The sequence below is a fragment of the Gobio gobio genome (genome assembly GCF_949357685.1).
Source record: "Gobio gobio genome assembly, chromosome: 12".
Lineage (NCBI taxonomy): Eukaryota > Metazoa > Chordata > Actinopteri > Cypriniformes > Gobionidae > Gobio > Gobio gobio.
The window spans coordinates 17,096,710-17,119,386 of record NC_137105.1 but is presented as its reverse complement, the minus strand read 5'-3'; the positions used below and the strand labels follow the sequence as shown (position 1 = coordinate 17,119,386).

Below are 22,677 nucleotides of genomic sequence, written 5' to 3'. Positions count from 1 at the left end.
AACCTTTCAAACTGTAAAAGTAATCTGACTTGGTGTTGGTGAAGCAGAACTGTAACCAGATAGGCATGTAGGGGTATGTCCATTTTTTTAAGAAATGTATGTTTTTATTCAGCAAGAATGAATTAAGCTGATCAAAAGTTACAATAAAGGCATTTATAATGTTACAAATTAAAGATTTCAGTTTAAAATAAATGCTATTCTTTTGAGCTTTCTATTTATCAAATAATCCTAAAGAAATGTGCCACGTTTTCTACAACTAGTTTCAACACTGATAATAATAAGAAATTATGTTTATTAGAATGTATTTTTGCACATTACAGTGACACTGAAGACCGGAGTAATAGCTGCTGAAATTTTATCTTAGCATGAATTACTTATATTTTAAAAAATATTAAAATAGAAAAGTTATTTAAAATTGTAATAACATTTTATAATTGTACTGTTTCAACTGTATTTTAGATCAAATAAATGCAGCCTTGGTGAGCATTAGACTAAAAATCTTACTCACCCCAAACTTAGCCATTTAAAAATTGCAGTGCAGTCAAATGTTTGCTATTATTGAGACATGTGAGCATGAGAAAGCATTGTCTTACCGTATTACCCTATTAGACTGTCACTTACTTTAAATCAGCCATTTAGTGATGCAGCAACAAACAGCTGCCTCGTGACAATTGTGGTATGCTACTGAATACATTGGAGTATACTAGGGGTCTTCAAAAGTCGGTCCGTAACATTACCGCAGGTAGGTTTGACAATTAATAATAAAATGAAAATATGTGGTGGAATAGAAATTAGAATTAGAATTTAAACTGAAATGTACACGTATATGACATTGTAATAATAGTTTTATGGCTATATAATATAAGCATCATACATGTACACTACTGTTCAAAAGTTTTTGAAAGAAATTAATACTTTTATTCAGCAAAGACACATTAAAACGATAAAGACATTAATAGTGTACAAAATATTCTATTTAAAATAAATGCTCTTTATTTGAACTTTCTATTCATCAAAGAATCCTAAAAATGCATCAGTTTCCACAACAATATTAAGCAACATTGATAAGAAATGTTTTTTGAGCTCCAAATTAGCACTTTAGAATGATTTCTGAAGGATCATGTGACATTGAAGACTGGAGGCTTGGCTTAAAACCAAGGGGGCCTTAGCCTGAAAAAGGTTGAAGACTCTTAGAATATACAATTACAAAATCAATGTCATTCGAATATAAGCCAAGCACTCAAACACTGAGTGCATGTGAAAGATGAGTCTGTCTCAAATGTCCTTGTATCCATTTGTGCTGATGATCTGTAATCTGAGCAGTGTTTTAGAGCCTGTGGGCACTAATCAATAAGAATGTTTAGGAGGTTAAATATTAATGTTGAGAGGAACTGCACTGATTTAGCACTAGGAAATTTGCTTTCTTGTAAATGAGGTAGAATGAGAGGAAAGCTACTTTATTTAAGTTATGTTGTCCCACAGCTCATGTCAGCATTATGATTACGCAATTATATAGCCTCTTATTATAATCACATCACTATAATTATCATAGTGCCTAAAGAGTACCTGTTTATTAGTAGTACAACTGACTGTGCTGTCCAAATATTGCTAACATTGTGGTCTATTTTTACATCACAATGTCTGTTTGATAATAGGCATTTTCTTTATTTGTTGTTTTGTGTAAGGTGGTACACTCTAAAAAAAAAAGGTTCTATATGGCACCAAAAATGGTTCTTGGCTCGTAATCATAGGGGAACCTTTTTTAGTGCTATATAGCACCAATTTTGATGCTTCAGTGGTTCTTCAGCGGTTCTTCAGAGGTTCTTCAGCGGTTCTTCAGAGGTTCTTCACCGGTTCTTTGACTAAGGTGCTATATAGTACCTCTGAAGAACCGCTGAAGAACCACTGAAGCAGCAAAATTGGTGCTATATAGCACTAAAAAAGGTTCCCCTATGATTACTAGCCAAGAACCATTATTGGTGCCATATAGAAACTTTTTTTGTAGAGTGAATAAAGACTAGACTATTTGTCATCTATTAACAATGTGAAGCAGATGGCAGGTTACAGACATTCAGACCAAATTAGGCATTCTAAGTGATCAGGTGTGCTGATCATATGTCACTCATTTAACATGAACGAACTGATGAGTCTCTAGTGTGGAAATCTAAAGGTCTGTGAACTGGATATTTATCTGATATTTGAGAATATTTAAATATAGCTAGAACCAATAAACATTGTTTCCTGTTCAAAAACTTGAACTTATCTAATACTGTATGATGTACAGAAACAAGTTAAACCGATGCAAGACAGTTAATCTTTTCTTGTATGTTTCAGACACTATAATGAACATAAAGTGGCCCGGCCCAAGAGCATGATCAATATGGGTGGTAAGTATATATTTTTACTGGTAGATTTTCCATTTTACTCAAAGGATGAACTCACCAGTTTTTGCAAACATTTCTAGAATAATTATTTTTCAATGCTGTCACAACAGAAGGCACTTCAAGACTTGCCTAAGAAGACCTCTTACCCACAGTAAAATCACTGGAATGCATGGCCTCTTGTGACTTTTTTATAGAGTATTGGACATATTTTACCAAAACAAGTAATTTAATCTTGTGCAAAACATGTGGCAGTGACATTTTGAAAAATGTTGAAACTTTTTGAGTCTTTCTGCTTTGTTATGATGGTTCTTTCTGGATATCAATTGGCACAAAGCTCTTTCAAAAAGATTAAGGGGGGCGTTTACACGACACTAAAAACTAAAACGGAACTAAAAACGGAAAACTTTTTTGTGCGTTCTGGCCGGTCAATGACATTTTGGAGGCCTGAAAATGTAAACTTTTGAAAATGGGTTTCAAAGTGCAAGTTTTTTGCACTTTAGTAGTTCTTTATGTAAACTACAAAAACTAAAATTTGTGAAAACGGTGACATCATGCGCAATTGCGCATGCGTATTACATGTTCAGTCTATTGCCACGCAGTGTTTCTCTACAAAGTGACATCTCCAACTACTGGCCTGGCATAAATAATACAGTGTTTTAGTCGTTTTCGTGGATCCCTGTAAACGGGGGCCGTTTTGACAAAGGAAAAACCTTTCGGTTTTTAGTACATTGTTATCTTGTATTCGTATCCTAAATCATCTCTCCCTCATCCTTTCCCTCTTCCTCTCCTCAAATAAAATAACATACCGTATATGTCTGGGCATATTTATGAGTTGCTAATAAAAAACATAAAGCTAATGGCTTAATTATGTTTAAGTAAAAGTTCCAGAAAACTCCCTCTCAGACTAAACCTCGCTGGGAGTGTGTTTGACATTTCTCTGGCATGGTTAAAGTGTAGTGCAACAGGCCTGTGCCATGCACTCGTCTCCAATACACCCCCAGGGCTGGCTCACTTCCAGAACACAAAACTGGCACATATTAAATAAAAGTCCTTTAATAAGCTTTAATGAGGCCATGCCATGGTTTTAAAGAACTGCAAGAAGTTTGGGCCTTACCAGTGTTTGTGAATATGTCCTGTGGGAGTTCTCCTCTTCTCATGCTTGGAAAAAACACATAATTTTAGCCCTGTTCCGGGAATTTGTTTCGTAACAACCCATGGTTCTGCACAGTTCTGCTCTCATGTATTATATTATATTATATTATATTATATTATATTATATTATATTATATTATATTATATTATATTATATTATATTATATTATATTATATTATATTATATTATATTATATTATATTATATTACATTATATTATATTATTAATTATATTATATTAAAATAAAATAAAATAAACAACTATAATTTACTTACAACAAATAATTTTATAATAATAATATATTATTTATATAAAAAATATATTTATTGTTTGAGTCTGGCCTTCAGCATCCCATTTCCCTCTCTTTCCCCCAACAATTTTTGTCTGTGTACCACTATCTTAATAATAAAGCATTTTTTAAACAGCTGTTTGTTGTATTCTAACAGATTTCTCCAGTGATGACGCAGAGAAGAGCTCTGTTCTTCAGACACATAGCCTGAGAGAGTTTGAGCAGGTAGGTGCTTGCTTCCCTTTCTCCGAAATTAGCTTTTGCATGCAACTGTGAGCCTGTGAAAGTCATTTGTCAGGCCTCTGAGTGGCTTTCACTGTGTTGAGGAGGTTGATCTTTGGCATTTGCATGCAGCTACGGTGATCCAGTGAACTAGTTGGAGAGCTTACTTAAAACACATGTAAATACCATACTTTGTTTTCTTGAGAAATTAGAACCATCCTCTTGTTACACAGCTAATCGCTGCTTGTACCAGTCTGACATGTTAATACGCCATCAAGCTGTCCTTGTTCATTCTGGGAACGCCAGTTTGTGAACAACATCACTATTGACATGTTCTCTCAGCTCGTTGTCCTCTCTAATCACATTTACCCATGCTGTTGTCCAGTAAACACAATGGAATCCATCAAGATTCCCAAAACCTAGCACAGCCGAGTAAACTTACATATGGTTTTTGTAGTGTTTTTTTATGTACTTTCCATAAAACACACTCTAGAGCAGAGCAGGATCTGGAATATCTGCTGTACACACGCTGATGTGGTCTATCTGTGTGCGAAATGCTTTCTGGGAAATGAGCCAGCCTATTATGGCTGTGATATAACTTCAGCCTTGCTACCTTCATTTACGAGAGGCCTCTGTGAAAGACTGCATTTTTTTTTCTTAGCTAAGGTTTAGGACTCAGAAGCGTGTATGGTTTTGTACAAAACAATAAAAAAATACACAAAAGAAAAAGATGACAGAACACTGGTAAGAATATCATGGCGCATATCATTATTCCATAACAAAAATGCTTGACACAAATCAAAGTTGACTTAGCTGTTGTATTCTAACCCACTTAATTCAGATTTGAGTTATCCGCAATTTAATGTTCATAAATCTGCATATTCACTGCTTTAGTTCCTCAGAACTGTTGTAGTTAAAATTGGCCTTTTTGTTTTTCAGGGCTGGGTAAATATATTATATTTCATAATCTATAATGTAATATTTTTATATAACATATTATACAATATATTTAAAGCGTACATAACACACACAGTTTCTGCCAATCTCATGTTTACCCTGAGTACCTATAGAGTAGTATTGCATCCTTTATATCTCCGAAGAGTCTTTAGTTTGATCATATTTATAAAAGACAGATAGGTACCAATTCTTTTCGAAAACACCCGAGCTTGTGCAGCTAAAGAGTCATGAGCGCGCACACACACAATACATCATGGCATTATCCCTGGATAACGTTCGTTTCACTATACGTTCGTGTTGTTTACATTATATGCACTTACGCGCCGATTGCCAACGAAACACAAACATTTGATGCTGTTTCACACACCGCCTGCGGTTTCGACTCATGAACGGGAACAAACAAACACACTTGCTGCACTCTGTTGCTGCTTTGGAAAAACAAACTGCATCCACTGTTCCCTTAATTTGGGAAGCTGAACAAGGTTATCTTTCCAAAAACCAAAAACACACTTCTTTAGTGACATTATTGATTTCGTGGAAAATGACAGCACTGCCGCGGCTTCCATAACCCGAACGAAGCTCGTTGTTGGCTGCGCTCTTGCTCTCGCTCTTGTTGATGTGCGCACACGCTCATCCAGGAGAAGTGCACATACAAGAAATTCCACCCTTGATCAAGTCATACAGGGCCATACTCTAAAAAAACTTTCAGAAACTTGTTCGAATCCTGGATGGCACAGAAATCCAACACTTCCAACTCGTTTTTTTTTTAAATTTTGGCCATGTTTAGCATGAGAATCCAACTCTTTAACAGTGTAAATAAGTCAGGATGCATGAAATATCATTAGACACCCCCCCCCCCCCCTTAAAAATGTAACATTTTAATATTTTATGTACATTTTTAAATATACATTTTCAGGTTAATCACAACCTTCATTTATCCTTTGTTTTTTCGATTCTTAAAGGGGTCATGAATTGAGAAATCAACTTTCCCTTGAGCTTTTGATATATAAAAGGTCATGGTATTATAAGAATATCCTGTAAGTTTCAGAGCTGAAAACTTCCTTGTGAGTCAAAGAAAAGTTTTTATTGACACCAGGCCCAGAAAACACTCAATCTCAGAATATGTCGACCCTTGACGTCATCGTATGCTGAAACGCCGCCTCAACAGAAAAAGAACAACGCCTGATTCTGTAGCCCAGCCCACCGTCTCGTGCCACTAACATGAGATAGGCCTACATAGAGCTAAACCGCATCGAATTTCGAAGCAGTAAACATACCACATAAGCTTCATTCGGATTCCAATATTATGAATGCATGGATGAACTTTATTTTTAATGAATATCCAGCTCACGTGGGGAAGACATTGCGCGTCTGTTCCTTCATTTAACCACGGATTCGTTTGTAAACAAGAGACTTGATTTGCAGACAGGATGAGATTACATGAATGAATGAAGCAACACACTAATGTGAGTAAAACATTTTTTTCATATGTGATAGTATTGCATTGTTACAGATCGTATAGATTATGTGTACATGTCTAACTGAACATACCTTAGCACGCTGTCAAAGGCTGAAGAATCCTTTATTTGAGGTGTTGTTGGTTCATTGCGATTCGGGATCAGACTCGGACATGTATGGGCCAGTGCTCGCAAAGCCCAACGTCCCGGGGCTATGTGTTTTTCAGACGGGCTACCAAAACGTAAGCTTGAATCTTAAATAGTGAAATAACATTCCTTTCTTGATGTGCGTTGTTCACTCTCTTGACTTGATATTTGAAGGGCCTGCGCATATGTGCATTTGAATCATCTTTTTTGTGTTGTACCTTTGTGTTCGTGTATATGTGAGAGATTTAAATGAGTCGCAGTGATCTTTTCTCCATGGATGAAACATTCATGCTATTGAAGTTGAACAGTCGGCCTCTAGCCTATTTTCCTGTCAGTTGGAAGAGCCGATCGCTTCTGAACTTGCTTGAAATTTGAATCTGCCAAAATATCATTTGTAGCTGTCAAACAACTCAGTGGGGGTGTGATGGGAATGTAGAAGAGTTAAAAGTATGGAAAAAAATCAAAACATACTTCTTCAAAAAGCCCTTTTTGCTGTATTTAAGAAATTGAAAGCATATGGTTGCCCGTTGTTCATACCGACCACAAAGGCAATTTAAATTAATATAATAAGATGGTTTGTGCGCTATTACAACTTTAGGACAAATTACAATTGCTAATCTGTTATTTTGTCCTTAATTTGAAAACTTGGCAGGAATGTGAAGATTTTTGACAGGCTCTGTCAAGACCTGATCATTGTGGCCTGGCCCTCTATGTACCTTTCAGCAAGTAGTTGCCAAAATTCAGAAAGCCTCAGACAACGAGATCCGGCTCTGGAGCTTCTGAGTTCTGTGCATCACTCCCTTCATTTAGTTTTTCATTTGGATCGAAAATAGGTCAACATTTTCTGCATGAAGAGCAACACATGCCTTGAAGCAATCACGATTTTCTTGCTCCTCGTGTCTGATTCATGTCACAAAGGCAAAATGACAGAGGGTTTAATCACTAATTCTCACTGAAACAAGCCCAGTAGAGGGAATACACAAAATGATGTAGAAGAATATTATACTGAGGCGTGTGGTATATATTCGAGTGCATTTTTTACTTTTTAGGAAATCGATCAATATTATTCCCTAACATGTTGGATATCATAGACTCCTGGTTCATATCTGCTTAGTTAGAATGGGTATAACCGCTAACATGTGGCATTTCTCTCCCAATCTGTACATATGAAAAGCTCTTTTTTTTTCTTCTCGCTGGATTGTTGGGTTGTTATTCTCTGACATGAGAGTGATACTTGATACAGTCAGTTTAAATTGCTTTCATTTCCAATATAACGGCTATATAGAACCTCCTGGAAAGAGGAGGCGGGAGGAAATGTTTAAGATTAAGATTGTGGGAGATTTTTCTGTTCGTTTTTGGGCTGTGGAAAACACATGTAGCACCATGAGTGTCTTGTGCTGCCCTCTATTGGTTTGTTTCACAATAAAAGTATATTTGATCCACCCCCTGACCCCATTTCCTTTTCCTTTCCCCCCACACTCTCACTGATCAGCACTATCAAGCATACAGTGAGAGAACTGAGGCCAGACAGCTTAATTCGAGCCAGATCTTTGTAGTAAATCAGTGGTCCGCATCAGAGGGACAGAGCCATCATGCTGAGTAAATTATGGAGACAGTCATGGTAGATGATGATAATGTAGTGTTGGATCTAATCTGCACCATGTCTGTCTTCAGACTTGATGCACCATGTTACTTAACTGAAGGTTTTCTACTGTTATTTGCTGCATCCACACAGTTCACCTCTATATGTTGTGTATTCGGTTACATTTTGAAGTATAGGAGAAGACTGCAGTTTAGCCAACATAGATGTGATGCAAGGAAGAAATTGGGGAGTTCTCAGTAGGGTTGTCAAAAGTACTGGTCGTTCAATACCAAGCTCATAATAAACTAAAATATGTAATGGTACCGCACACTTTATGCTTAAACAGCCATTCAGATTTTTGTATTCACAATGGTGTTTATCTTGTTCTTTTTGTCATTTTAAAAAGTTATTATTAGGAGGATGACAGTTTGTTTATATTTTCAACCAGTTTTTGTAATGTACTTTCAGTACTGTGATAAAAGCTTCAGCAATTATCATAATATGAAATTGTAAAATGTAATGCCGTCACATGCTAATTAAATGCCTTAAAAAAAGAAAAGGCAATATTTACTTCATGTGCATATCTGTTGATGACCAACACAGAATTGAGAAATTTGAGAAATGTTTATTTATTTGAGAAATACTTGAAGTTCATTTAATTTTTTAATATTTATATTATTATTTTGTTGTATTTAAATTGATATTGAGAATTGTTCAAATTGGTACACTAATGAAATTTTAGCTGGAAGCAAACTGATTTTTTATGTTGTAGAAAAAATAAAGCAAACGTTATGATGTCATGAATTGGAAATATTTCAGATTCTACATAATATAATTTACTTATTTATTTTCCTATTCAACATTTAATTACTGAAATTGTAATGCTAATATAATTTGTAATGAAACGTTTGTATTAAATTAGAAAAACACATAAAAGAAGCATTTTTGCTAGTGGTCTAATTTGGCTTCAGATTTCAAACCTTCTGTGAAATGCACATTGTTCCCAGATTGAGTATTGTGTATTTTTCAGAGGAAGTGTGTGTCACAGTATCTGTCTGCTTTTATAGGTAGGTTTATGAGTGTGTGCGAGTCATTTTGAATTTGTAAGCCATCCCTTTCTTCATTTCAGTATTTTTATTATTCCTTACGGCCATATGGGACCAATTACAAACAAAATATGCGGGGAGGGGCAAAAGCCATATTTTTATGAATTGCTTCAGCACTTAGTGGCAGACCTAATGCCGCAATTATTGTACAATAAAGCAAAGACATTAACTGAGGTCAAAGAACCAGCAAACCAAACTATACTCTGTAAATCTCGACAGTCGCCGGCCAAATTGCATGGCAGAGCTGGATTAAAAAATGAAGAAACATTCAAATTTACAGATTTAATGAGACCTCAGATGATAAATGAGCTGTGGTCGGATTCCTGAATGACAGAAAGATCGGCCGCGTCTTTTTCCCTTTTCAAAAAGGCATTTAAATCATGAAGCAAACTGTTCTTAATTAAATGTAACCTGTATTTTGTGTATGCCAGCACTCATATATCAATGTAGTGAGTCACTGTGTAAATAGGAGCGAGTGCTTTAGACCAGGGCTGTGACAGAACTCTGTGCTCTGACCCACTGACTCTCTCTTAAGCAAAAGGGCTTTGAAGCGAAGAAAAACATTTATATGCATTTGCTTTTAATTTAACTATATGTATACATTATACAGTAATCACAAGGGCAATTTTGATTATGTGAACAATAGAGCTGGACGATCGTTAAAAGGTCGCGATCTCGATTCAAACTCTAACTTGATTTTATTCATAAATGACAATGATTCGGCTATGTCTATTAAATCTTTGACAAGTACGATCACAGGGAACATTCAGTTCGGTTCGCTCAGTGACTGGTATGAGTTTCAGTAATCTAGATCGATATTAAAATATCATATTAATAAAAGCTGGGTGACTAAATGACTGTTGCTAAATGACATGCAATTAATAAAAAAAAATGTATGCTGGAGAAAGCTCTCTCTGAGCTATGTTAGCCACTTGACAAAATGGTGTCAAGAAAACAAGCGATTCAAACTATAGGACTAACCGTGTTGAGCTGTATAACAATAATTCGTTTTTTGTTGATAAATGTATCCAAACAGTTGCTCACCTGACTAATAAAACGCATAATTAAAGTGTGTTTGTTGTTTCCCTGGTTTCTTCAAAAGTTAAAAAAATAATAATAATTGGAAATCAAGGGTTGTGCGGATATGACATCAGTGACAGGCAGCGCAATGACACGGTCAGTAATCCATTTCTTTGGATTTAAACATTGTTGGAAACGTTTTGGGATAATGTAAGTACACAAGTCTACAAAAAGTAGGTTTTTGGATAATTTCATCTAAAAATCTTACATATTGTGCCTTTAATAAAATGTATTTGTCATTGAATCGTTCAAGAGATTTGTTCAAAAACACTAATTCATCCAGTAATGAAACAAGTCTTGTCTTTATGAGTGAGTCATTGAATCATTCATTCAAACCAATATTTAAAAAAATTATAATAATTCAAATCAATTCTATTTGCTATTTTGTTTAGTTGACTGTTTCATAAATGTTGGAGAGTTGCAATCCCTTTTTTAAACAACAAAGTTGTGATTCTCAATTTATCCAGAATCATGCAGCTGTAGTGGACAGTCTATTTTCATGTTTTCATTTTTAGGGCTTTTCTTAAATGATTGCTTTGATTACTTTTACAAAAATGTGTTAATGTTTTAGACAATTTTTGTTATAGATATTTAAAAATATTGATATATAGACTTAATTAATGTTAATATTTAGAGCCCCACATCTCATCGTTGATTACGGTGCAGCAGAAGTGGGCTCTTTTTTAATATTAATGTTTAATCCATTTCTTCTCCAGATGTTTTGCTGTTGAGTTCTTCAAACAGCTCTGTTTTGTTCCAGTGTTTGGTGGTTTTCCCCTTCATTCCATCTTCTGTTTCCTTGGCCCGCTCAGGTTTTGCAGTTTATGCAGTTCCATTTTCTGACATCTTGCCAGTACTCAAAATGTTCTTTAGTTTCACCATCTGCGCCATGCTTGCGCTCTGGCGTGGTAGTTTGGAACGGTAATAATACTAATTTCACCGGGGGCACTCTTTCCTGGGGGAAACTTAAAGGCCGTGAGATCATATTTTGAGATCTCAGACCAGTTTTGACATCAAACGCACAGGCCTGCATGTTCTCAGGCGAGGCCGTAATCCGATTTTGAAAATATACCTTACGTCTGCTTTAATGAGCTAACTCGAGTGCCTCATACCCCCCTGTGAAAATATTCTAACTGCCTATGAAATACAAGAATTGAACCATCAAACCCTTGTTAAAGCACTCAGTGCTCAGGGGATGATACTGTGCGGTGGAAGTACAGGGCCGTTATGTGTTCTGGCTGGTTCTGTAGAAACGGTGAGCCACGATAGGCCTAGGAGGAAGGAATAGCTGTGTTTGTAAATACCTCTCCAATTATCGGTAATGCGCCACTAATAGGAACCAGATGAACGTTTATTTAATTTGTCAGGAAGGTAAAATTAAGAAGAGCAAGACTCAGAGTCATGGAGCTGCATTGAGTCTGTACGGTTCTCTCGTGCCAGTGTGTTTGTATTATTCTTGTTGATTTTTTAAGGCCATAATCAAACATTTAGCTGGTAAGGAAATGCCAGGGGTCGACTTACTCTAATTGGATTTCAGACTATTTTTCCACATCTCCTAAATAAAGCATACAACTGAAACAGAATAAATCTGATTATTTTTATTTCCGAAAAAAATAAAAAAAGCGGGAAATCATTTATGGTTTAAACGACTTAAATCCCAATCCAATTAGAAATTTAGACTGTCTAACGTCATGTTTTATTTTTTTGGAACTTATTTCCTGAAACCTAAAAAATCACAAGGATCTCAGTTACATCCATATAATGTAAATTTACACAGCACTGTTTTTGGGTATGGGCTACCGACCGTGAAAGTTTAGATGTATAAAAACCTCTGGAGAACCAGTGTGAGAGATTCTCCGTCCTACCATAGCAAGTATACATTATTGCATCGCACAACCCAGGTTGAAAGATACTTTTGTGGCAAAAGCCAGAAGCCCTTGGCTGAATGTGTTGACCACTGATTCTTATATAAGATTGAAAAGGGGCAGCCACGAAAGATTCAGATGGTCTGTTGTACATTTGAGTGCTCAGTGTTTGACTCTCAAACATCACTCTGTAATTATATATAATGATAAATGGCAAGTATAATTGAAATATGTCAGGCACCATCATCCTGTGCGTATATTATGTATATTACTTTTCAGAATCTCTCTTATATTTGTGTACACATGTACAATGAGCATGTTGAACACCCCTTAGGTCTTTCCACAGCAGCCTGTTCTTTATATAAATCCTTTGTGGTCAAGAAATAGTAGGTAGTAGTATATTTAGTACCCTAAAGCAAGGTCTGTGATTGTATATTGCCATTCACCCATATATAAATGGACAGCAGCGTACTGGAACAAACACAAACCCATGTTTTTTGTCTGTCTTGAGTTAATGCTTATGCTGTATTTGTAATTAGCGGGATGTCTAGAAGTTAAATGCAATTGTAAGCACTGTGTAGCTGCTTTCAGTTAAACTTTGATTCTAATTTAATCTAATTAGATTAGAATTAAATTAGATTGAAGAATATAATAAATAAAAAATAAAATAAAATTCATTTTATTCTTTTTGAAAGCCAGGAATTGTACTCCTAGGCTAACCCAATGGGTTCTCTTAGTCACTGTTTAAAAGTCAGCTGTTAAAAGCTCAAAACTGACAGCATATTTGTTCCAAATGCAGAAATCTGTGTTGTCTATTTCAAAGGCCTGTAATTTCTCTTTTCAGTCAGTGAATCCACATGGACAGATGCTGGAAGACTGCAGTGACCTGTGGAGGTCTGGTTGTTGGCTTGGTTGGACTTTTTTCCCATTGCTCTGGTTTTAAAGAATGACTGCTCTCTTTGTTTCTGAGCTCTGTTTAATTCGAAGCAACTTTCCCAATCATGTTAAGCAGAAATAGACAGAAGACAAAGAGAGTTCGAGGGGGAATTTTTTTGTCATGTCACACATGGACAATAGCATCCAATGCAAAAGTCCATGGCAATTGGCAGCGGGTTTCCGAGCTGGTTGAACTTGATCCCATAATTCAGTTTCACCATAAACACGCTGAATTAAAGGCAGATTTAGTCTTTGAAGTGTGACTGAAAAACCAGTGTTTTATTTTGCTTCTTCCAAACAGAATTCAGCCTGTAACATGAAATGCTCACACAGAGGAGGTCTTGTTCGCTGTGTTTATGGTTTGCTCTGGGAAAATGCCTTGGTGGACAGCTTGTGACACAGTAGTCAATCTCAGTCGCTTTTTGTTGTACTTCATTTAGGAAGGCCAGCATGATCACAGTGATGATTTGTTTTACAGTGACTTTTATGTGTACATAAACATAAGTGATTATTCTTTCACTAAGTGATTTCTCATTTGAGATCAGATACTTCTGTTAGACATAAGAAGCTGATTGCTCATTTGACATTCTGCTAGAAATGGCCGTTGATATAGCAAATCTATACAGTGACGAGAAGCTCTCAGTAGAACAGCTTTGTGTAGAAATGTGCAGTGTAATTTGTTTTTCATTGCTTACATTCAGTTCTTATGGTGCATCAGGACATGTTTTGCCAGATTTGACACCAGTGAATCTGAAATCTATTAGTTAGATTCTTTTTAATTTTGTTTAAATCAATAATATAAAATATTAAGAAGGAAATACACTACCGTTCAAAAGTCTGGAGATTTTTTATTGTTTTTGAAAGAAGTCTCTAATGCTCACCAATGCCTGATCTCTTAATAAAAAATGCAGTAAAAATTCTAACATTTGAAATATTATTACAATTTAAAATAATTATTTTCTATTTTAAAATGTAATTTATTCTTGTGATGGCAAAGCTAAATGTTCAGCATCACTACTTCAGTCTTCAGTGTCACATGATCCTTCAGAAATCATTCTAATATGATGATTTGGTGCTCAAGAATAATTTCTTATTATTATGTTGTAAATGGTAAAGCTGCCTAATTGTTTTTGTGTTTTACAGGACAAAATATGAATAGAAGGTTCAAAAGAACAGCATTTATTTGAAATAGAAATCTTTTGTAACATTATAAATGTTTTACTGTCACTTTGATCAATTTACTGTTTATTTGCTGAATAGAAATATATCTTTAAAAAAAGTATTATTGACCCCAAACCTTTGAATGCTAGTGTACATTGCACAGTCTAAAGAAAATTCCATAAATAACCCCCCAAAAAAACAATTAAACTAACAGTAAAAAGACATAAAATTTCAAAATAAAAAAAGAACAATGAAAAAGATTTTCTTTAAATGAATTGTTAAATTACATGATTTTGAAAAGCTTCAGAAGTTTTAAAAATGTCTCAGGTCTAGGGTTCATTGTTTTCATATTTAAAATATTTTTAATATCTGACCTTCACTGATTCATCTGCACCTGCCAGTAAAAAGAGCTCTCTGAGATAGGTGAAGCCTCCTAATATCTTACCTGCACCCACTGCTTTTTTCCATTCCTCTATTTTCACTAGGGATGTTGAGGTCACTTCCTCCCCTGGCAGAAACTCAGAACTCACACCTCTGAATGTGTTTAGAAAGATGACACAAGAGATGGAAAGAGGGAGCAATAAGAACGAGAGAGCGCCAGTCTTTAGATCTTCTGCCAGTGCAGTAACACCTTGGCACAACTTTTCATCTCTGTTTTCCCTCTCATTTGCTCTCTTTCTCTCATATACATTTGCTCTGCTAGGAATGGAGAGACCAATGTGGCATAGAACGCCATCAACACCCATTTTGCCTGCTGCTTTTTATCATAAGATTAGGAAAGATTATGAAGTTTAAAACCAATGTTAAGTATGTTTCAAGCTAGGGCCTCTGTGTTTCTCAGACATTAAACATGAACATGAGGGTTAAATGTTAAGATGCTCTGAAAGAACCAGAGACTCACTAAGCTCAGCATGATGAAGTGATCCCTGTTTTCTCCGATGGCTTTATGTTGTTGACTGTGGAGCTAAACCTTTCTTTAAAAGTCAGATTACTGTCCTTCCTCTCATTACCGAAAACAGATGTGGAAATAATGAATCGTTTGCTATCAGAGAGTAACGTGTGCTGCACTCGAAGAGATGTATGATCATAGCGATGAGTCATAGCGAAGAGGCTTAGCATTAATTGGAATTTGGCGAAAAGAAGAAAGATGTGAGTAAACAAATTAACAGACAAAATGGGAGATGGGAATAAGTCATCTTGTGTAGTTTGCAGCCGTTGTTGTGCTGAAGCCTGAACCGAAGCCCAGGGTCTCAGCGGGAGTATCGGTCTGCTGACTGGATGCGAGCTCAACGACGAGAGCCATCCGTCACACTCCATGCCCAGGGACATCGACATTTGCCTGGGTAAAATATCACAACCCTGCAAGGGCCGGGGAACTCTGACAGGAGCATCAGATCTTTGGCCAAGAAGGATCTGGTCTGGTATTCAGTGTCAAGCTGAAAAATAATCTCGCTGTTAAAATGTATGGCTTGGATGTGTAAATGGCACCAAGATGTGATGTTCTCTCTTCATTTCCTTTAAAAGTTACTGTAAAGAATGCAGCTGAAAACTAAATGAGCTATTGCAATGCTTTCGGGTTCTTGCACTATACACTAGCTTTCAAAAGTTTGAAGTCAGTAAAAAAAGTTAATACTTTTATTCTGCAAGGATGCATTAAATTGATCAAAAAGACGTTTATAGGGCCCTATTTTAACGATCTGAGTGCATGGTCTGAAGCGCATGGCGCAGGTGCACTCAGGGCCTGTCCGAATCCACTTTTGCTAGTTTTACGACGGAAAAAAAAAACCGGTCGGCGCGCCAGGCGCATGGTCCAAAGGGTTTGTACCTAGTCTCTTAATGTGTCATGGGTGTGTTTTGGGCATAATGTGCATTAAACCAATCAGATTCTCATCGCCCATTCCTCTTTAAATGCCAGTTGCGCTTGCACCATGGTGGATTCGCTATTTACATGGTGGAATTTGCAAGAGGAAAGACTGAACGCTTCTCCAGAGAGGAATCCTTTTATATTTGATATTTAAAAAGGTTTGTGTGCTGCTGTGCGTCCCTGTGGGTGTAATAAGCAGAGTGTATGCGCGTTGTGCACTAAATGTCACGTGTAAATAAGGGAAAACTGAGAGTGAGGACTCAAGTGCGAGTAAGGTTGAATTTATTTATAAAATAAACAAAACAAAACACAAAACAAAAACCCACGAGGGGGAAAATCAAACTTGAAATACAAAACTAACTGGAACTGAAACATGGAGCATAACAGGGAATAGGATACACACAACAACGATCCGACAGCAGACTACAAACACGAGGAAACTCTAAAGGGTGAAAATCAGGTGCAGGTGGAAGAAATCAATCAGTAATCAGATAACAAGGGGGAGGGATCAGACAGAGACACGAGCACATGGCCCAAAATAACAAAACACCCATGTGCTACACAATACAGGACAGACATGTGACATTAAATGCGCATATTACTAACGCGCCATTTAAATAACACAAAAAATACTGTGAAAAATACTGTCTATGAAACAGTCGAAAAATAGCAACGCGCCAACAATGCGCCTGAACACACCTCGTTTTCAGACCAGCATGGGTGAACAGATGGGCACGAGTGCATTTGCTATTTAAACGTGACGCTGGATGTGAAAATTATAACTGCGTCGAGCTGTAACTAGCAAAAAACACTTGCGTCGCACCTGGTGTCGCATTGCGCCGGGTGTATAATAGGGCCCATAATATTAGAGAAGATCAGTATTTATTTCTATTTCAAATAAATACTGATCTTTCTATTCATCAAAGTGACATCATCACAAGTGGACGACGTTAAAAACAGGTGTAAACAGGGTCTAAAACGTCTTGAGCTTGTCTACTTTCGACCACTTCAGAGGTATTCGAAAATGCATTTGACCGGATTGCTTTCATAGTGTAAACACTCATGTGGTCGAATGTGTTCGAACAGCCACAAAAGGCCCCATACTCTCCGCCTACTGTGTAAACATTATGGGAAGCACGCTATCCAGACGGGATTTAAACTTTGTAGGCTGGACACCCACCAAGCACAATGTTCTCTCACCATTCCTGATTTCTAACACACACATGCCTTTGTGGTCTTGTGGCTGTCAGAGCAGAAACGAAAGCTGCTGCTCTTCATGTGTTTTCTCGTAATCTCCAGGCACGTTCATATGTAAATTGCATACATTTATCCGCCCATAGACCCTCCCCTCGAAGAAATCAGGACAGAAGTGGTTGAAAGTGGACAAAAAAGATTAAAGACCCCCTGTGGTGAAAATCAAGTTGTTTATTTGTGGTGTATTTAATATGCTTTAAGACAAACCATAGCAAATTCATGTTAACACCATTGCTGAGTATTTTTTCCTTAAAACTGCAGTGAACCTTTACACTAGACAATCATTAATCCCATTAGCTCCTACCTTAGCCACCAGGGTGACTTTACCTCATAAATGTTCTGCCAATGAACTGTTAAAGCCAATACGAGGGGCCTTGACTTTTTCCTCAAAAATGTAGTCACCATTGTAGAGGGCGGGGGTAGTGGTTCAGATACAGAACCTTCTTGTACAGCAGTGTTGGTGTGTTAAGGTGTGTGTTTCTCATATGTGTGTCTGGCGTTAGGCTTTCGTGTTTGTCTGCGAGTGCTGGGGCTTGCGTGTTAGGCTCAGTGGGGCTGGCATAGTCTGTGGAAAAGCTCTCCCCTCGCCTCAGTATGATGCTGGCAAACAGGCAGAGGCTCCAATGTACACGTACCACGAGCACCATCCCGTGCCATCGCATCTGGAAATTATTCACCAGTGAGAGAAGATGAGGGGGGGATTGTGAATGGAAAAAAGAGAGGTTGCATAGGGGGAACTGAAAAAGGGTTTGAAAGAGTTCACCAAAAACTGAAAATTATGTCGTCGTTTAATCATCATGATGTCATTTCAAACCCATGAAACACAAAATAAGCACCATAAAAGTAATGACCCGTGCTATATTTCAAGTCTTCTGAAGCCATATGAAAGCTTTATGTAAGAAAAGACTGAAATTTAAGTTGTTAATCACTAAAAATAATACAGGAATTTCTTTCTTTTGTGGAGCACAAAAGAAGTTTTTTTTTTTTAATGTTGTAATGAAAAACAAATTGGACCCAGTATTTTGTATTGTTGAGATAACATTATAGAGTTTTATTAATGTTTTTAATTTTTATGTTTTCAGTTTCATTTTAGTTAAACTTTTTGTTTTGTTTTGTTATTTTTATGAAATAGGTTGATATTTTTATTCATTTTTATTCAACCCTTTTCCCGCCAGCGGTTTTAAAAAAAGTTACCAGCTACAGCCAGCGTTTATGATCATTTTCACAAAAAATGGCCCACAGAATATTTTATTGCATGAATTTCTGGACATTCAATATATTATAAGACAGAATAGACCCTCTGCTCTTAAACAAAACCCCCCCCCAAAAAACGTTTTGTTCTAGTTTCATGCATTCTAGCTTCAACACTTGAATGTGGGTACGTTTCATAAAAAAACATTTTGAGCAAAATGCTGAGAAAATCACGTTTTTGTCAAAGACTACATCCAGATTGGATTCAGAACGATGACCAAAACTTAGATGGAGTAAAGCTTGCACAGTCCTATAGCTAGACATTTCATTCTGTAACGTTTGGTGAACTATCCATTTAAGACAGATTATTTGACATTTTGGGTCCAAAATTTTTATCTTTTGCATCTAATTTAATCGAGAGGAATTGTTTTAGATTTAAGTTCATAAAACAATAGCTTGAATCAAGCTCAAAGAGAGGTTCCCATCCGCCTCCCTTCCATCTATCTTTTCTGTCTCCATGGCAACAAGAAGGATGTCCTGTGGAATTTGCTCAGGAATCTGGGTCTCTGCAAAATTAGCTTCAGGGAACCATCCAAAGGCTGAAAATACACAAAAACGCCACAACAAACTGTTGCTGAACTCATCAGTGAGATGTAATGTGACTCAGTGCGATCATTACTTAAGACGATACAACGGTAGTTGTAGATTCCCGATTGTGTACAGCAGAGTGGCCGTGACTGTTGATTTTCTGCTTGATTTATGTCTGTGTTAAATAGAGCGCAGGCTTTGAGCTCTCAACCCTCTCAGGCTTAGCCTGTCAGGCTGAGTTTCACACAAACACATCAGCCATGTGCTTCGGTCATCATAATTACAAGATTCGAATAAACACAGAAATGGTCCAGAATAATTGACATCTTTATTGGACTGTAAAATTGTTGTTAAAATAATTTGTTCTGGATTTAATTTGTATCAGATGAGAGACGTTGCAGGCCTTCAGCATGTTTATAGCACATCAGGCTGTTTAATATGTTTTTATAGCATTATCTAAAAAGGCATTTCCCCATTGAGCCTCTAGACTACATTTGCCAAGGGGTACTTGCTGCCTCAGTCTCATTTATCATTTAATAACTGAAATATTTCACTACATGAAGGGTGTCAAATTTTGTTTGGCACTTTTTTGTGTGTATTTGTATATAAGTATGCCATATTGTTCAAGAGAAAAATGTTATTTCTCAGCAGTTGCTTATTCATAGAATTGGGGTGTAATGGATCAATATAGAATATAGAATTGTGCATATTCATTTTCCCTAGTTTTACATGTAGATTACATTTGCTCTATCATATAACACGTACTTTAAATGTAATAATGCAGATACATCTGCATTTATTTGATCATCAATACAACAGTAATATTGTGAAACATTATTACAATTTAAAATAACTGTTCTATTTTAATATCTTTTAAATGTAATTTATTCCTGTGATGCAAAACTGAAATTTCAGCAGCATTACTCCAGTCTTCAATGTCACATGATTCTTTAGAAATCATTCTAATATGCTGATTTGAAACATTTCTTATTATTATCAATGTTGAAAATAGTTGTGCTGCCTAATATTTTTGTGGAAACCTTGATATGTTTGTTTCAGTACAAAAAGAAAATGAGAGACGCTGTGTATGTTTGTGTCTTTTGGCACCCTGTGTCGCATTAAGTTACACTTATAATCCATTTGTCAGTGAGTATTCCACAAAAACTGCTGGATACTGACATGAGAGAAGTGAAGCAGCAGTTGGGACTCAGGAAGCAAGTATCTCTGACTCAGGGCGCCATGGCAACAATAAACCGTCTACAGTAAATGCAAATGAGGGAGACGTAGAGCTGATCATGAATACATTCCTGCACAGAAACAAGAGCGACCCTGGCTTCAGTAATTAGATGTGCTTCATTGCAAACTCTGTACTTTATATAGGTATTCTGTTGCATTTTTAAGAAATTGTAATCAAAACAAGATGAATTTGATTAATAAGGCTTGGATTTAAATGTACTCTGTGTCTGGGAAATATCACATAATAGGACCTGCTGACTGAGTTTCTGTGCTCATTGTCTTTATACATAGTTATTATTATTATTATGATTAATGACTCTTAGTAATGATTGATATATACTTTCATTCCTATTTTTTTAACCAAAAGGCCATATCACTTGTACAGTTTGTCATCTGGCATTACTTTTATGGCAGACAAATCCCTTAATTTGCATTTTTTCGGCATGTGTAATCCTTTAAACGGCTGTTTCAAAGCCAGTTCCCATTAGCTCGCTCATAATATCAAAGCTCAAGCACTCAATAAGAGTCAGTCAGTCAGCTCTGACAGTGAATGGAGACTGCATATGAACCTCGGTACGGTATACAGAAGCTCACTGTCTTTGGTCTCCTTATGTCAGACATCGACAGAAAGACAGAGTCCAGACGCCGATATGTCTCTTTACAAACATGTCAAACCTCCCATTTTCCCCCCACAATGGAAAACCTCCTGTAGACCTAAAGAACACAAGTTACCCGGCTGATAGACTGAGCAATGCAATCACCCTCGTGATAGGGCACAGACAGCAAGCGCTAGGAAAATAACCATGACAGAACAGTATTGCATTTATGTAATCCAGTCTTACTGCCTCTAGCAAAGTCGTATGCATTTGTTGGTGAGACTGATTCCAGATTTAAATAAATAGGGTTTTTCTTGAATTTAAAGTGCCCGAGGCAACATTTCTACAGTATGTATGAGCCCCAAAGAGTTTCTAGGGGTCTCCAGTTGTACTTTGAAGTTTAGTCAGATCAATCATGTTCAACTTCATTACTTATTTAAGCCATCTATTAGCATTATGTTGTGCAATACTTTTTCGTCTAACAAAAACGTTTTTTCTTCAATTGCATTTTTGAAGCTTGAATTATGAACCCGGTCACACATTAGGGTCCAATTCTCACTATTAACTAATTATTAACTACAACTTTTGCTTCAATAAACTTCTAATTACTGCTTATTAATAGTTAGTAAGGTTGTAAAGTGTGGGTATTGGGAAGGAATTAAGTATGTAGAATAAGGTCATGCAGAATAAGGCATTAATATGTGCTTTATAAGTACTAATAAACAGCCCGTATTCTAGTAATATGCATGCTAATATGTAACTAGTCCATAGTGAGAATTAAACCCTAAACTAAAGTGTTGACGTGAACCCTAGCAACAGAAAATAGATGCTTCCACCAGTAATGCATATAGCATTTGTGTGTGTGTGTGTGTGTGTGTGTGTGTGTAAGCCTTTGTGAAATGATTTTATTGGGAAATCTCCACATAAGTGTTTGGCTTGTTGGTGTATTTGTTGGTTGGGATTCGAGGAGGCTGTCGTGACTCGCTAGTAGGAAGGAGGGATCCAGTCCAGAATTTCTTAGTGACAGCTGGTACAGGGATACCTCCTGAAAATAACCCTGAAAATTACTGAGTCTTACTAAAGTTCACTTTCTGCTGAGTTTAGAGCCATACTGCCCTCCAATGGTAAACTCTGTGACAAATAAACATAAAGTGCATATTTATATGTAAATACATTTTAAGTGGGTCATTCCTCATATATGTATATAGGGTAAATTATTAATCTCATAATTTTGTGGTCTTTTAGCTCTTTCATGTTTTTGAAAGAAATAGTGCAAATCATATTAATTAGTTTTTAATTAGTTTTTTTTTTTCAAAATGTTTTATATGATATTAAAGTATTATCTGGAAGAAATGTATCAAAATATTACTTTCACTAACTGAATACTGGTAATTATATCGTGATTTATTAAATACTCACCAATATGAAAATTCTAAAATGAAAAACTATCAATATATGAAGAAACATTCCAGATGTTTCTTAATTTTTCCATGTTCTAATCAAAATATTTCAAACCAAACAATCAAATCATTTGTGTGTGTGTGTGTGTGTGCTTTTTATATTTTCAATGTATATATATATATATATAAGCACTGTTTCTGAACTCCCT

The 22,677-nt window shown here is 36.3% G+C and overlaps 1 protein-coding gene across 3 annotated transcripts in view; it reads left to right on the top strand.

Moving 5' to 3' along the window:
• pde4dip (phosphodiesterase 4D interacting protein) overlaps positions 1-22,677 on the top strand; it is an 81,874-nt gene that overhangs the window by 5,735 nt on the left and 53,462 nt on the right. For all 3 annotated transcript variants that reach the window (XM_079831729.1, XM_079831740.1, XM_079831730.1), the window contains exons 2-3: positions 2,335-2,387; positions 3,984-4,051. In XM_079831729.1, coding sequence (XP_079687855.1) covers positions 2,335-2,387; positions 3,984-4,051 — 121 coding nt within the window. The remainder of the gene's footprint in view (positions 1-2,334; positions 2,388-3,983; positions 4,052-22,677) is intronic.